The sequence below is a fragment of the Gymnodraco acuticeps genome, unplaced genomic scaffold (assembly GCF_902827175.1).
Source record: "Gymnodraco acuticeps unplaced genomic scaffold, fGymAcu1.1, whole genome shotgun sequence".
Taxonomy (NCBI): Eukaryota; Metazoa; Chordata; class Actinopteri; order Perciformes; family Bathydraconidae; genus Gymnodraco; species Gymnodraco acuticeps.
The window spans coordinates 790,854-807,237 of record NW_022989843.1 but is presented as its reverse complement, the minus strand read 5'-3'; the positions used below and the strand labels follow the sequence as shown (position 1 = coordinate 807,237).

At 40.6% G+C, this 16,384-nt stretch overlaps 1 protein-coding gene across 2 annotated transcripts in view; it reads right to left on the bottom strand.

Annotated features, from left to right (window-relative positions):
- Positions 1-15,539, bottom strand: part of gak (cyclin G associated kinase) — a 30,036-nt gene extending 14,497 nt beyond the window's left edge. For both annotated transcript variants that reach the window (XM_034236680.1, XM_034236687.1), the window contains exons 1-10: positions 15,182-15,539; positions 10,300-10,361; positions 9,228-9,287; positions 8,119-8,233; positions 7,067-7,209; positions 5,988-6,113; positions 4,439-4,528; positions 3,891-4,026; positions 3,019-3,131; positions 1,178-1,256 (exon numbers count right to left, since the gene is read on the bottom strand). In XM_034236680.1, the coding sequence (XP_034092571.1) occupies positions 1,178-1,256; positions 3,019-3,131; positions 3,891-4,026; positions 4,439-4,528; positions 5,988-6,113; positions 7,067-7,209; positions 8,119-8,233; positions 9,228-9,287; positions 10,300-10,361; positions 15,182-15,323 (1,066 nt within the window). In that variant the 5' untranslated portion in view covers positions 15,324-15,539. The remainder of the gene's footprint in view (positions 1-1,177; positions 1,257-3,018; positions 3,132-3,890; positions 4,027-4,438; positions 4,529-5,987; positions 6,114-7,066; positions 7,210-8,118; positions 8,234-9,227; positions 9,288-10,299; positions 10,362-15,181) is intronic.
- Between the last annotated feature and the right edge of the window lie 845 nt (positions 15,540-16,384).

Sequence of the window (16,384 nt, the reverse complement as noted above, 5' to 3'; positions counted from 1 at the left end):
AAATTATAATATTTTTTAAATTGAATTTGTTTTAAAGTTAGCCTATCATCCATCCTTACTATGGCATTTGCCACTTGATTGACGTACAGGTAAGCCAATCTGAGTTGTATTGTGCCATACGGGGGGGGGGCCTCACCTCCTCATCTGAAGCGCAAATGTGGTGCACTATTATGCGCTTATGCGGCGCAATTAGTGTAAGCGCGCCACAGTTTATCCGCCGTTTAGTCCACTAGAACCACCCCCCCGCGCGCGCGCGCTCGCGACACAGATTGGGCCTGTAGGTAGATCTTTTGGGCGTGGTCATTTTAAAAGTAGCTCCCAAGCTGAAAAAGTGTGGGCACCCCTGATGTACAACAACAGGCAAATGACTCAGATTGAGTCATCTATAGCCCAGGTCTGACAGTATGAAGTACAGGAGGACTGAAGCCGCACCTCAGGAGGAAGAGCAACATATTGACAAGATGGGTGACTGCGTGCAGAAATCCTCTTAATAGCAGCCTGCACAGGTGAGGCTGAGTGTTTGGAAACACCCATTATGCTCATTTATAGAAAATATACAGATAAATAACAGAAATATCACGTTCTGGTTAAGTACTTTTGTTCGATGATCCTGATTTCAAATAGCCATAAAATAAGAGTTCCATTCCTAGAGCGTGCATACTTTCAGCTTTCTTCTTTGGACATACTGTAAGATGAGAAATCGCAGTCATAAGGCAAAATGATTCTATAAATAAATGAACCAAAGGAGGAGGATATTGTTATTGTTGGCTGGTCATAGGGGAACTACAACATTACTTATAACCATGTATAACTCTTAGCGATATAGGTTTGTTATCTGTGTTTGTAAGAATAGTGTACCTGGCTAATTATAAACAAGAGGTTTAGTTAATTTACCTGAGAGGCAGAAAAAAAAGGACAGCTCTATGAATGATTATTTGAATTGAAAAAGTTGTTATTTTTGCCAGATTGTTAAAGTGCATCATATCATATGTTTGGATAAGTTGTCCTTCAGCAAATCAATGAGTTGTTACATTATGCTTTTTAGAAACATGACCCTAACACTATCGCTTTGTTTTCAGATGGTTTTCACATTCGCCCTCATTACTTCAACTGTTACAACTTTAAACAAACATAACCCTGAGTACAGTATATTATAGTCATCAAAACAAACCCTCACCTGCATTGTTGTGGACGTTCTGGATCTGCATGGGCGGCTGGGCTCCGTTGTTTCCAAAGCCTCCGTTCTGTTCCAGCAGCTGCAGACATTCATAGCCGTCAAACACCGGACGCCAACAATAGTACGCACTCATCATTGTCACAAGTTAGTCAAACAAAATGAGTTGCAAAAAACTGGCAACCTACAATTTTGCCTAAGATGTTCCAAACTGATGCAAAAACATGTCATCCTTAAAAATGGATACAACACCAAATGCCAAAATACATTTGAGCAAAGGTAAAAAATAGTCCTTGTTAGAAAAACAGAGTCAGGTGACCTCAAATAGAGGAACAGAAAAAGAGACTCAATAGAGTGTAAAGCAACAGGTCTTTTCTCTAAATAAAAAAAATCCCGGTTTTAAAAGAATCCCAAAAAGTAACACAATCCTAAACACATAGTTTGTATCAGACGTGCAAAGTGAAATATTTTTTGGATGAGAACTGGAGGGTCTAAGACTGCGTTGAGACAGTCAGACAGCCTCTGCGTCTCTCTGTCTTTCCCTCTCACTCTTTCACTTCCATCTGTGCTGCTTCCTTCAAAAGTGTTCTGCTCTCCTTCCTCTCTGCTCCATCTCAGTCTGCCTCTTTTTATGTGTCTGCCGAGAAGCAGCAGACAGAGGAAGAGGAGGAGGAGGAGGAGGAGGAGGAGGAGGAGGAGGAGGAGGAGGAGGAGGAGAAGGTGGAGGATTATAATCTTCTTATCTCCAACAGGGAAACCCCCTTTAAACCCTGATCAGATCAGCAAACACAAGATCTGCCTTCACTCTGCCACATTCACCAGACATATTAGGATTCAGTTTGGTATGAAATCATTTAAGATTAACAATTTGTTTTTAGCAATGGCACAATATTAGAATAAGAAGGAAAAGCTAGTGTCTGCAGGACTGAAAGACAGGAACATTTGTTTTTTTATTTATACTTATCATAGGATACATTCACTGGCTCAGCTGTAGAATCGGTCAAGTGCACATTAGGAGGTTGTAGGAATAAAGAGGAATTCCTGTAAACCATTTGACATTGAAATGAGCTTTTCATACACTTAAATCGCCGTGGATGCAGATTTGGTGATAAGTACCAGGATTTGTGTTAAGAAGCGTTAGAGGCTTCTTAGTTTCTGATGACCAGCGACTATGCAAAGTAAAATGTTTTGCTGTTCCCAAGCCTTGGTTCAAATGTTATATCTGATGATAATGAATCAGCTAGTTTGGGTGATAGATACAATAAAATACAAAAACAGATTTCTGCCTGAACAGTTAAGCTTCCAACTTGAAATGTGCTTTACTACTAAAGTGTTGGAATGTTTTTATTTCAGTTTGACCCATTTTCCACCTCTCTGTCTCTTTGGGCCATGCCAGCTGGGAAGAGAGGAGCCTGGGAAAGAGAATACAGACTCCTTTGAGCCTGCCTCTGTGTATCGTGCGTGTGCGGGGTGTGTGTGTGTGTGTGTGTGTGTGTTTGCATGTGAGACTGAGTAAGTGTAACTACAACACCAACTTGAACGCTGACAATTGTGCGTTGGGTTGGCCCATCAATAGCCTCTTCTCAGGCTGGCAGACAGAGAGGATATGCCCCCATTTCTCGGCCAATAAACTTGTTTACTCTAAAATGCACTTGGTTGTCACCTACTGAAAACTGAAGCAGAAGCCACTGTAGACAGTCTGAGACAAGGAAAACAAATGCATTTTAGGCATCATTGGAAACTGCCTGGATACTTGAAATGAATTGTAAATGTTAGACCTAAAGACCATAACATCAAAGAAGGGGTTGGAAAAGTACCACCAACAGTGACAGAGTATAAACTACCTCTGTAATGGGGGACTTGGGGTTGACGTTTCGTGCTGCAGCTATCTCCTGGAGCTGGTTGACCAGCTCTGTGATGGACAGGCGCTCCTCTGGGTTCACCTTCAACATGGAACCTGGAGGAGGAGGAGAGGGGGAGAAGGGGGAGGGGGAGAGTGAAACATAAATTACAGTTAAATATCTGAAGAGATCCAACAATGAGGATGACAAAAAGATGCAGAGGCATAAAGAAAGCAAGTTATATCCTTTACATTGTTTATGAAAACATGTAACACTGACATCCAGTCAATATAACAGATTTAATAATTGTGTAAATAATCCAGATACTATTAAATGGTCACAGACTTCACTTATTTTTTTGTGTAAAGAAATAAATTCAACAAAATGTTATTTATTTATTAAAAAATACTGTTATTATTTTAGGGTTAATGATTGTGTGATGAAAGTCTGATATTGTAACAGCCCAAATGACAATTTTAATTGTATGATTAATTAAAAAAACATGTATCATATGCACAGCAATCAACATGGATAATCTAAATGATAAAAATGTACTATATAAATATAGAAGTTATGTTGTGCATTTGTTTGTGCCACTATTTGCAGGTTTACATTTCCCAGCAGGTGGCGCTGTTTAACTTGATTAGATTAGCTAATGATACTGCTATTATTTTACATGTCATGGCATATCTCTTTATGCCGAGTCAAATGAACGTTGTTTAAAAGGTGCAATTCTAAACACATTTCTTTGGTAAAAGGTGACAGTCATTTTGACATGCGGCAACTTTGATTTGAAGGCAAAAAGTGTAGAGGGAAATAGCTAGATGGAAGAATAACTGACAGGCAGAAACTAGCAAACACAAAGAAGTACATACGTATGAGGTTGTGATACACAGTGTACTTGACGTCGTTCTGAGGGATGGAGTATTTCCCGTTGACGATTTGCAGCTTGGCCCCCTCCTCGAACGGGTGCTGCTTAAAACACAACAGGTAGAGGATGCACCCTAGGGCCTGTAGAGGAGAGTGGGAATGAGAAAACAACAATGAACTCTCAAGCCAACGTTTTTATTGCACAGAAAAAACAAAGTCATAAAACTGTCACGAGAAAGTCATTTACACAAATCAATGTCAGAAGACTAATTCACATTAGTAGGAAGGATGTCTGTTGACCCTACATAAAAAGATTCAACAGGCTCTGTAGAACTCTTTCTGTTGTGTGACTAAAATATCAAGGTTTTTCTTTTTTTTTACACTTTCACCTAATAACTACCAATTAGAAAATGTGATTTTCTGATCTTAGCTCATCTTGCCTTCACGCACAATCTGTCCTCTAAAGCTCTGCTGTAGCAAGGGTAACATATTAACTACAAATGGTCTTGGATTAGCTGTGACATCGGGGGAAAGAAAAGGAAAAAGCTCTGACCCAGATGTCCTGCTTGTCATTGATGGGGAAGTTGGAGTAGAGATCGATCATCTCTGGCGTTCGGTACGCTGGAGTGGTGTTCCTTGTGATCTACAAACAAATAGAAAAATAAAATAAACAAACACCTTTTCCACAACCATGGGTCTTGTAATAGATCCAAGTATCAGGCTTGTTTGGTGAATCTTTAAATGATGTTCATGTATGCAACTTTTTTAGAGAACCTTGGGACTTAATTCTTCTTTTAAAATTAAAACGACAGTTATTTGTTCCCACACGCTGGGCATGCTTTTGAGAAGGACATTATTTGAACTCAAATAAACACATGCCTCAGATAGTCCATCCTAAAATGGAGCCTGAAAACTGGTGCCAGATTGACGTGCAGCTTATTACATTTAGAAACCAGGATCCCTGGGGTCCTGCATACTGAGGTCATCTGTGTCAAAGCTCCTGTGTGTCGTGTGATTACGGTATAAATATAATCATGGTTGATCTGTGCTTCCTGGACCTCGAGCTGTTAATTAAATCAAACGTTTCTGGTTTTAGTTCGACACCATGACGTCAGTATTGTCACTGATCCTTTTTTGCACTATTTGTATTGGTTTTATCTGTGTTATGTCCTTTATATATTCATGTTGCATTGTTGGAGGCGCCTGGGAATTCAGCTTTTCATTGCCATATCTACACTGTAGCTACTGTAGCATATGACAATAAAGCCTTGAATCTTGAAACGTCTGTATGTGTTTTTCCCCATTCAGTTAAAGAAATAATTGAATGGCTGATGACTCCCAGAGGATTGTTGACATCCTCGTGGATTCATCTTCTTATTATAGACACATGCATTGCCAAACATTTGGTCCACCTACGCTATAAAATGTATTATCTCTTCGATTTACACACGGCATCTATTGCACGTCTGTCCGTCCTGGGAGAGGGATCCCTCCTCTGTTGCTCTCCCTGAGGTTTCTCCCATTTTTCCCCTTAAACTGTGGGTTTTCTCTGGAAGTTTTTCCTTGTACGATGTGAGGGTCTAAGGACAGAGGGTGTCGTATTGTCATACTGATATTCTGTACAAACTGTGAAGACCACTGAAACAAATGTAACATTTGTGATATTGGGCTATATAAATAAACATTGATTGATTGATTGAAATAACTCTTTTAGGGAAATTTAGAGTATTTATTATGCAGTCTAAGAAAACTGGCAGTTCCTTTTGTCTTAAAAAAATGACAAATTAAAACTAGTGCCTCAAATAGAATGCTTATGTAGTGTGAGACTTCATTCTGGAAACATGAATTACAAAACACATTTTCTTTTATTTTAAATTGATCACATTTTCTTTTTTTTAATTAAAAACAAATATACTAGAAGTATCAGAGTTTGAGCAAATTGATACAGCAACAAATCTTGACCTGTGTGACAACAACTTCTGCTATGTCTTGCGATATGTTTAAAGAGATATGAAATGACCTATTATGTGAGAGGATGTACTGTATGTAAACACTGTATTATATAGATTATTGAGAGAGTGTGTGTGCTTGTGTGTATGTACCTCGTCCTCCACCATGGACCTCTTCTGGGCCGACCAGCTGTAGTCGGGGTAATGAGACACTGTGGTGGCGCTGCCAAAGTCACACAGCTTGATGGTGCCCTGGTTACTAATCAAGAGGTTCTCAATCTGCAACAAATCAAGTCAGCAGAGGGTTGGAATGTCCATTAGTACACATGTAATAAACAATTAGTAATGTGGTAGCCACTAGGGTTGTGAACCGAAACTCTGTTCCAGATGAGAACCGATAAGAAAATGCCGGGTACCGGGTAACCATACAAAATACACAATTTCGGTTCTGCTTAACGGTTCCTAAACGTGGTAGACCCTGCTGAATTCCACCGGGTCCCCGCAGCGCAGACGGACCCGGTGGAATTCAGCGGAGGACTGGCCATCTGTGTGTTCTGGAGAATCACAGAACGGCCGGTCGTCAGCGGGCCGTTGACGGCCGGCTCGGTACGCTGCGGCCGGCACCGCCCTTAATTTTTTGAAACGGCATCATGTGAGTTGCGCTGACAGGCGACAGAGGTCCACAGTTGCCTGCAGCGAGGCTCCCCCCGCCCTCCCGTAGACAGTTCACGAGCTCAGTCACTTCATAACACCAAAGATAGGTCACGGTAAACGCTCTAAAGTGAGGCTCCACTACACTAAAAAATAAAAAGACAAGGCACAGTGTAATGCCAGTTAATAGCTTGCCACAGGCATAGCTCAGTTCAAATAAAGCATAGCTATTGTGCAATACATTTGTATTGCATGTCTTTTTTTAATTTGTAAAAATGTCAGTTAAAGCTTAAAAGAATAAAGATATTTTTGTTATCTAAACGTTTGACCTCTTTCTTTTACAATTTTGGAATCGAAACGGGGAATCGATAAGAACCGGAATCGGAATCGATACATTTTAAACGATACCCATCCCTAGAGCCACTTATTTATAGTACAAGTATTTGTTGTGCTTTAGATTGCAGTGGGATATGGTTCAATCTCAGTCATATGACAAAATGCAGTGTTCCATTAATTTCACTCAATCCTGTTGCTGTTGCTGCTGCATGTTATGGAAACTTCATCATTCACTCAGTACAAACCTTGAGGTCTCTGTGTGTGATGGGAGGCTTCTGTTTGTGCATGTGCTGCACGGCGCGGCACGACTGGTAGAAGATCTTCAGCACAGTGTCACATGACATGGGAGCCCTCTGCTCCACCCGCTTTATAAAGTCCACCAGCTGACCTGAGGGGGGGAGATATAACACAGATACATGAATGAAGAGCCATACAGTAAGACCCCTCACTCCACAGATGCCTCTTTATCTCTGTGGATTTCAAATGTTTTAAATATTTGGGAAATATGACACAGATAAAAGTATTGAATTATGTTATAAAATATGATCAAATAATGAAGAAATGCACCAAATGCAATGATTAATGACGCAAAAGTGTTCAAACAAATGTTTTAAAAGTAAGGGAGGTTTCTTACAAAGCTGGAGAATAAATTACTGAATGAAAACTAAATCTGAAGAGCCAGGGTAAACACAAAGGAAGTACAAGTATAATGTATTCCTATTGGACCATGCTGGTAACAAAATGCAGTTAGTTCCATTCTGCTACATAATAAAAACAGTTAAGTGTTTGTGTTCCAGTGGAGGATGAGTTAAGAAGGCTCACAGCCTGAGGGAAAGAGCTGCTCTGTAGTCTGGACGTACTTCAGCATATCTTCTGTATCTCGTGCCAGATGGCAGCAGGGGGACAGGCTGAGGCTGGGGTTAGCCCTTTAATCTCCCTCGGACTCTTAACAGGCCCCTCTGCTCACAGAGTAGAGCAGGAAGTTGAAATATCGCTGACAGGAAATTGTTTCATCACGACTGCCTTTCGGTTAGAGCGACTTCTGACTAATCAGTAGAGATGCACTGGTTGCAAATGTCTTGGCTAGTTACAATTTCAGTTTACCTTCCGATTCCAAATGTATTTCCTTTAGCTAACTTATCTTTCATGAAAAATGTATTCTCAGTTGTATTTTTCTTGAAATAGCTGAGCGATCGGGATATCTCATTTGGTTTGATGAATGAATAAGTACTGCTGCAGTTGTAAAGAAGTAAACTAAGATAGAAGTAGAAAACAGTGAGATAATGTGTGCAGTTACCTTTACACAGCTCAGTGAGGATCAAGAACTCCGCCTGTCCGGTGTCCGACTCCTCCTTACTGATGGAGGCAGCGGAGCAGAACTGAACCATGTTGGGATGACCCGACAGCTTTTTCTACAGAGCCAGCAGGTCAAGGAGCGTAGTTTAAACATTACTTTGGATTCTCAAATGCAAAACATCTTCTGAAGATGGGAGCAGCGTTCACCTGTGGCTTGTTGAATCCAACAAATACTTTGGAGGGTGTTTTTAATATGATAAAAGTGACTTAGTGAGATGAATCATTATTGTGATCACTAACTTAATTATTCCAAGTCTGCCACCCACGAATAGAGAGCCAAGCACAGACAGTAAAACAGTTCTGTAGCTGGCTGTTAACACAGTGACAGCAGGAAGAGATTATGGTTGGGTGATAGGAAGAATTTACTGTTGACTTCAGACTCTTATTCTGCCTCATCAGCATGAGGCATTAAACATTATGCAAATAGTCAGGATCTGAATACACGATGTGGTAATGGTAAGAGGAACCCAATCCCCAATGTGCTTTACATCTTGAAACCACACCGGAGTAAAAAGTCATGTCTGAGCATTTTTAGCTGCTCGACAAAACAGTTACGTCATTTAAAAAAAGAAAACCTCTACGAAATAAAACTTCTCCTGAAACATTACAATACCGTGGATGCTTGATTTGACATTTAGATGCAGAAACGTATCTTTAAATGATCTTGACAACCACATTTGTAAATAAAAGCCTTCAAATGTATTTAGTTTCCGTCCTGCTCGTCACACCATCTAACACAAGAAACAGACTGGAGTGTTTCAGGAAAGATTCACAAAAGTAACTTAACAGTCTTCTTTGACAAACCACAACGCTATTATGAAACTAAACACTGTAAATATGTATTAGTGCTAGCATTGAGCATTCTGACAATGTGTGGTGTTGCCTGTAAACTACAAATAATCCAATAATGACAGTTTACTACGCTGGACAAACATTCCACAATCTTGTAAATGAATGGGTTAGAGTTGCTTTTGTCACGCACTTTACAGAACACTGATTAGAAGAAAAGAACAAGTATTTTCATCATGGTGTGGAAATGATTAAGGATACCATGAAGCAGACTTCCTGTATGATTTCCTTGTTCTTCTCTTCCTCATTGGACAGCAGCCTCTGTAACAAAAGCACACAAACAGAGAACAGTGGTTTGTTGTTATTGTTGTTTGTTGTGAGACATAATCTTTTAAAGACAGATGGCAAACATGACTGTCCCTACATATACAATCAATAAACCGCCTATAAAGTATTTGCTTTGAACATGAGAGAAGACTGGTGTTTTCCAAGTCAAACAGGATAACCGATCGACTGCCCCTGCTGATTATGTGGAGTGAGGAGTTCAATGGCCACTTACACAATTCAGTCTGGGTTTAGACCCAGTAGAAAGAAACCTAAAAAGGAAGTTAGCAAGCAAGCAGAACCTGAACATGGCCATAATGCATCACATTGCTTTCCTCAATCATGTAGTTATCATTTTTTTGTCCTGCATTAAAAATGTTGACAGGCCATTGCTGAACGTAAACACAAAACAAACAGCATCTTGACCTTTCAGCAGCATTACACAGAAGAGAGTATACACAGTTGATAAATGCACGAGTACACAATCAACATGGACAGAATATTAAAACATGAAGCAGATGGTCCCAACCAAATCCAAACCGTTCCATAATTCATTCATTCTTTCTTTCTTTTGTTCGTTCTGTCACAGGACTAGGACAACTTAGTTAAGGGTATGTCTATTGAGCAATATTATCAACAACATACATAGAGAAGTAGTATCTTAATGGATAGTTAGCATATCATAGTGTCTTAACGTATTTGTACTTGTTTTACTGTAAAGGGTAATGTCCAGTTGGATGTTTAAGTCCAGTCACAAAGGTGACACAGAACATACACATAAGCAGTCTTAGCACTGATTGATATTTACTACAAGTAGGTACAATTCACTGCATACAATATATTTGAGAATAAGAATGTTTATGTGGACAGAGTCCAATGTATCATTATTTGCCATGCCATGCCTTGTACAAGTGAGTGAATGAAAGAAAGAACACGCACAAACGGAGAGTGGCTCCACATGTATCAAGCAGCGGGTAGAATGTCCTCAGTGAGTCCACTTGTGTCTTACCTTGAGGGCATAGTCTTTCCCACTGCTCATGTCCTGGGCTTCATACACAAAGGCAAATCCACCTGAGAAAAAACAGAGAGCACCCAGGTTGTTATTTTGTTTAATTGTAATTACATTTATGTGAATAGCACATGCACTCTTGAGCTCAGAAATTATGCATAATCGTCAATTGTTCAGCGCAGGAAGAGCTGGAATACATTTTTGCAGTTTTTGTAATTTGCTCTGATTGTTGTACGTGCAATCGGCTTAATTGATGACCGGCTGTGTGGTTCAAAAGTAGTACTATTCATTGAAACAAAGGCTTCACACTTGGTATATTTATACATGTCACTGCTCTGTCACTTTGTTTTCAACTTCAATTTCCCAGCGCTGATTTTTTAAACCATGCTTTACATGCACTCTTAAACGTTAATGCCTGCAGGCTGCCAAGTGTAACCACAGTCTTATCTGCTGGCCACTGAGCAGCAACATTGGAGAAAAGGGGGATTAGGTGCCTTGCTCAAGAACAACACAATCTCACTCCTCAAAGCGTTGGGCCACTGCTAATCTCTTGCTGAAAAACATTAACTGAGGGCGTAGCTGAAAAACCTGAACTGGTGTCATTGTGGGCAACGCTGCAGTAATAATAAAATACAGTTGCAAGAAAAAGTATGTGAACCCTTTGGAATGACCTGGATTTCTGCATAAGTTGGTCATAAAATGAGTTCTGATCTTCATCTAAGTCACAACAATAGACAAACACAGTCTGCTGAAACTAATACCACACAAACAATTATATGTTTTCATGTTTTTATTGAACACACCGTGTAAACATTCACAGTGCAGGGTGGAACAAGTATGTGAACCCCTAGGCTAAAGACTTCTTCAAGAGCTAATTGGAGTCAGGAGTCAGCCAACCTGGAGTCCAATCAATGAGACGAGATTGGAGGTGTTGGTTAAAGCTGCCCTGCCCTATAAAAAATACATACCAGTTTTGAATGTGCTATTCTTAAGAAGCATTGCCAGATGTGAAGCATGCCTCGCACAAAAGAGCTCTCAGAAGACCTACGATTAAGAATTGTTGACTTGCATAAAGCTAGAAAGGGTTACAAAAGTATCTCTGAAAGCCTTGATGTTCATCAGTAAGACAAATTGTCTATAAATGGAGAAAGTTCAGCACTGTTGCTACTCTCCCTAGGAGTGGCCGTCCTGTAAAGATGACTGCAAGAGCACAGCGCAGAATGCTCAATGAGGTGAAGAAGAATCCTAGAGTGTCAGCTAGAGACTTAAAGAAATCTCTGACACATGCTAACATCTCTGTTGACGAATCTACGATACGTAAAACACTGAACAAGAATGGAGTTCATGGGAGGACACCACGGAGGAAGCCACTGCTGTCCAGAAAAAACATTGCTGCACGTTTGAAGTTTGCAAAAGAGCACCTGGATGTTCCACAGCACTACTGGCAACATATTCTGTGGACAGATGAAACCAAAGTTGAGTTGTTTGGAAGGAACACACAACGCTATGTGTGGAGAATCCAAAGGGTTCTTGCAACTGTATATGGGAGGTAAGAGACCAAGTTTTTAATAGAACAGCAGCACATTGCTCTAATTACAACATAATTGATGAACAATCAGTTCCTCTGAAAGCCAAGTTAATTAAAATGGGCCATTGCCAGTGTAGTTTCAATGTATTTTTCGTGATAACTCAAATTGTTATATTAATTTAAAAGCCACTGTGGCAAGCGGACAAGAACCTTTCATTTCCTAACTTCAAGTGGGTCCATCTTTATATGTCCTTGTATTAAGCAGTCCAAACAAAGAAGAAGAAGAAACACTTTATTAATCCCTTACAAGGAAATGTATTTCCCCACTCTGTTGTGTTTACACACATTACACACACAGGGGAGGATACACATGCACAAACACAGAGGATATACATGCACACACACACAACCACATGCAGATAGGAGAGGTGGCAGAGCAGAGAGGCTGCCAGGTACCCGGCGCCAAGGGAGCAGTTTCGAAGTTAGGTGCCTTGGCAGTGGCCTTGGAGGTGAGCTGGCACCTCTCCAGCTGCCAGCTCACTCCATCTTTTTTTTGGGTCCGATTGGGACGTGAACCGGCGGTTCCAAGACCAAGTCCCTACAGACTGCGCCACTGCCGCCAGGGGTTGGTTACCATAGTGATGAGTAAATCAACAACCAGCCTTGCTTTGCTCTGTAAAATCTTGAATGATCACACTCTTTAAACCTTTTCTGCTCAGGAGAAGTAGTCCCAATTGTTTTAACCTCACCAGGGACTCAAACCAGCCACCCTATGGTCACTGACACGTATGACTTAAGCATGAAAGGAAAACACTGGAGTTATTGCATTTTTGAGTCCATGCCCTACGCTTAAAACACACACTTTACCTTTGTACACAAAGCAACAATTGGCTATCAAAAAACACAATTTACTGTCCATTACAGCAACATTAATGTGCCATGCTTTGCAGTGAGGATTCACAGACGCCCCTTTTGGGGATCACATGGCTTCCTCTGTCTTTCTCTGCCAAAAGGGCTGACATCTGAAATGCTCCATTTTCTTTGCTCTAATTACGAATGAGGGTAAAAATCCTACTCCATCACACCAGAATTGATTACATCTTGCTATGACCATACCTTTGTGGTGTGGGAAAATTATTAGAGGAATAGATAGTAAGGAATGAAGCACAGTATTTCCACTCTGGTTCTTAATAAAGAGACGTGTCTACAGTTCCACCTGCTCAGATGAGGGCATGAAGGCCAAATGGAAGGCTAAGGGCCACTGCTCCCAAACAAACTGTTCATTCAGGTGGATATATTCATTGAGAGAATTCAAAAGAATGAGCTCAAACAAGATGACAACCACCACTTGTGTGATGACTTTTTGCAACAAGCAACACATCAATTGACAAACTAGTGATGGCCCTAAGAAAATAGGATGAGCTTGTTATAGGTATCCATTGTATTCTCTCCCCAAAGATCTGGTTGAGGAAACACAACTGAGACACCTTTCAAAGAGCAGAAAGGGAGTTTGAAAAGGGCAGAGCCGGGCAGATGTGAATCGTCTAACCTCTGTTCAACTGTCATGGCTGATCACAACACCTTGAATATACTTTTGATCAAATAATGCTGAAACAGGCAACCATTTTAAGTCATTATTTGATCAAGCAAAAATGGAAAGCATTAATTGTGGCTTCTTAATTGTGAATATATTTCAGTTTAATATCCTTGTAAGTTGAGTTTAGGGATCGGCAATTCACACAAAATACTGACAATTTAAAGACTTTTAAAAATCAACTTGATTGTTTTTGCAGCCCAGTTAGTTTTATTTTTCTCCAGATATACCTTTATGTTTTTATTAGCATATGCATAACTATATATTATTTAAAGAAAACATTGTTTTCTACATACAGTATGTCTATTTAAAATGCTGTAGGGACTGAATACCTATGAGTGAGTCAGAGGGTTGCACAAAGAGGACATGGAAGTGGGTACTTTGTCTGCCGGAGAAACATTGGTTTCCTTACACTTATCTGTCAGAATTAGTCAGCAAGTTAAAGTGAACTGAGCTTGCACTTTTTCAAATGACACAACAAAGAGACTTGTTACTTGTTATTTTCTATGGAAACTTTGTTGTTGCAGTTCTTCCACCGACTACATGATGCGACTAGTCAACAGTTAGTATAAGGGAATCATTTAGACTTTTTAAGAGTTGTTAAAGGCACATTTAAATTAGAGATGGCTAATTTGGGTTATGTTGTTTGGCAGGTTTGTGTTGAATTACATCATAATTAATAAACTTAACAACATGGATTGCTTCAACTCTGACCAAATGGTTTGACCATGCTGAAAACTGTTGACACCGGACAATGACTTACTTATTTATGGAACTAACTCATCTCACTGCATGTTAAACAGATTTTCTGTGAAATGCATTCCTGGTTAGATCATTTACAGTTTGCATTGACATTTGATTAAACAACTTTGTTTTTACATAGTACACCCAACATAAAGGTCTACATTCCACAATGACAGTCGGCTCTACCTCTATGCAAGGAACTCAAGATGCATGATAGTGTAGTAAGAATGTCGAGCAACTTCACAATGAGAGCAAGAATCCCTGTTCCCTGCCAGAAGGGAAGGAACCTGATCTCTGGGTTACACGTGCCTTGTAACCAGAGTTGTTGCAGACAAACAAATACAGGTTGATTCTAAAGATTCAAACTCAGACACCTAATTGTGATCTAATGTCGCAGTAATAGTGGACCCATATAATTTTGCAGAATAGGATGATGGGACACAGTTAAAGAACACATTTTATCAAAAAGTACATGCACTCAGCCATTATCTCCCTTAGAGGAATCCAGCAGAGCTCTGCAGAAGTCTTTGCACTGTTTCAAGAGATTTGGTAATAACATTGCCATCATTTCTATTTTTACCTCATATCTTTCTACTATACTATGTTCTTTCTTGTGGGTTAAAATGTATTTTAGCCAAGGAAGATGATACGGTTTGGGCTCTGTAGCAATCTGTGGGTTGGGAGTTGGTGGACAAGTAAAATGCAGCTATGCTGTTGCTGCAGATCATGATTTGAAGCCCAGCGGAGATACAGCTACGTTTACGCACCAAGCAACCTGAAACTTCAGGTTTTCTATGTATCACAATCTTGAAATTTAGTAATACTTTTAGAACGATCGAAGCCACATTATCAACTGGTGTTTACATGGTGACTCATAGCTCTGCAGGTGCAAACGCTATTGTCATTGACTACCAGTAGAAATATGTCACTGCTAGCCTGTTAGCTCGTTCAGCTACTTAGCATGCCTAGCAGCGACCGACGTTATCAACATTTCTCGTTGTCTCACACCGTCTCACCTTCAGCGATCACCCTCTTGATCCTCAGCTTCATGTCACCGAGCTCAACGACCTGTCCCACGAAGTCATTGTGGTCCCGGCCTGCCAGTCCGGACGCTCCGGGCCCGGCTAGGAAATCCAGTGCTGACTGGAACAGGGACATTTTATCCAGCGCCCTGCTTCAGACTCACAGAGGCTGGCTCAAGGGGGGGAAATCCGCTGTGTAGATCCCGGCAGACTCAGCAGAAAACTCCACGGCTGTTTGTTCTGTTATTAAGGCTTATAATCAGGTGATATTATTCTTTCACTGGAAGCGAACATCCTCTTCCTGCTGCTAGGCTGAAGAGGCCGCCACCGTCGCCAGCGCTGACTTCCGTGAAGGATGATGACGTCAGGACACGATTCAATCATGTGATGTACCCATGGATGTACCATAGAGAAAAACGTCCAATACAAAAAGTTTGAACGACATTTTGGGGAGTCTAACAATGCAGGTCTGCATTGTTAGACAATATTGTTTTGTATTGGCTATTGTTTTTATTATTTGTATTTATTATGGTGTCAAACTTACAATATTCCTCTAAACACAGAAGAAAAGTTTTAATTTCAAGTCTTATCCACAGACTCAAATCAAATCAAGTTTTATATAGCACAAAAACGATTTTTAGTCGAGCCAAAGTGCTGTAGCCTACATGCAATACAAACACTTCACTGCGATAACAAACAGAAGACAATAAATTACAACAGCAAATGTAAAAATCAAACACAGGGAAATGTCAGGAGTCGTACTCCGCTCTGACTAGAAGGCCAGGGAGAAGAAGTGAGTCTTCTTTAGTGCAGATTTTTTTTTAACTAGGGTGTTCCAGAGCGTATGGGCCAGCTGCTGGGTTTTGAGCCTGGTCTTGGGCACTATCAGTGCTCAGCAGTTGGTCAGCTCTGGCTGGGGTGTAACGATGGAGGAGTTCAGCTATAAGCCGGGCGGAGCCAGCCCATTTAGTGCTTTAAAAACAAATAAAAGGAGTTTAGAATCAATTCGGAACCGAATTGGAAGCCAGTGCAATGAGGCCAGAATTGGGGTGATGTGGTCACGCTTTTTATGGCCAGTGAGAAGACGCGCAGCTGCGTTCTGCACTAGCTGCACTGCAGGCGTATAATTGACGCCTGGTCCATACCATACCCACGTTTGTTGTGTACCGTGTATGTGTACGCCATCTACTGGACATC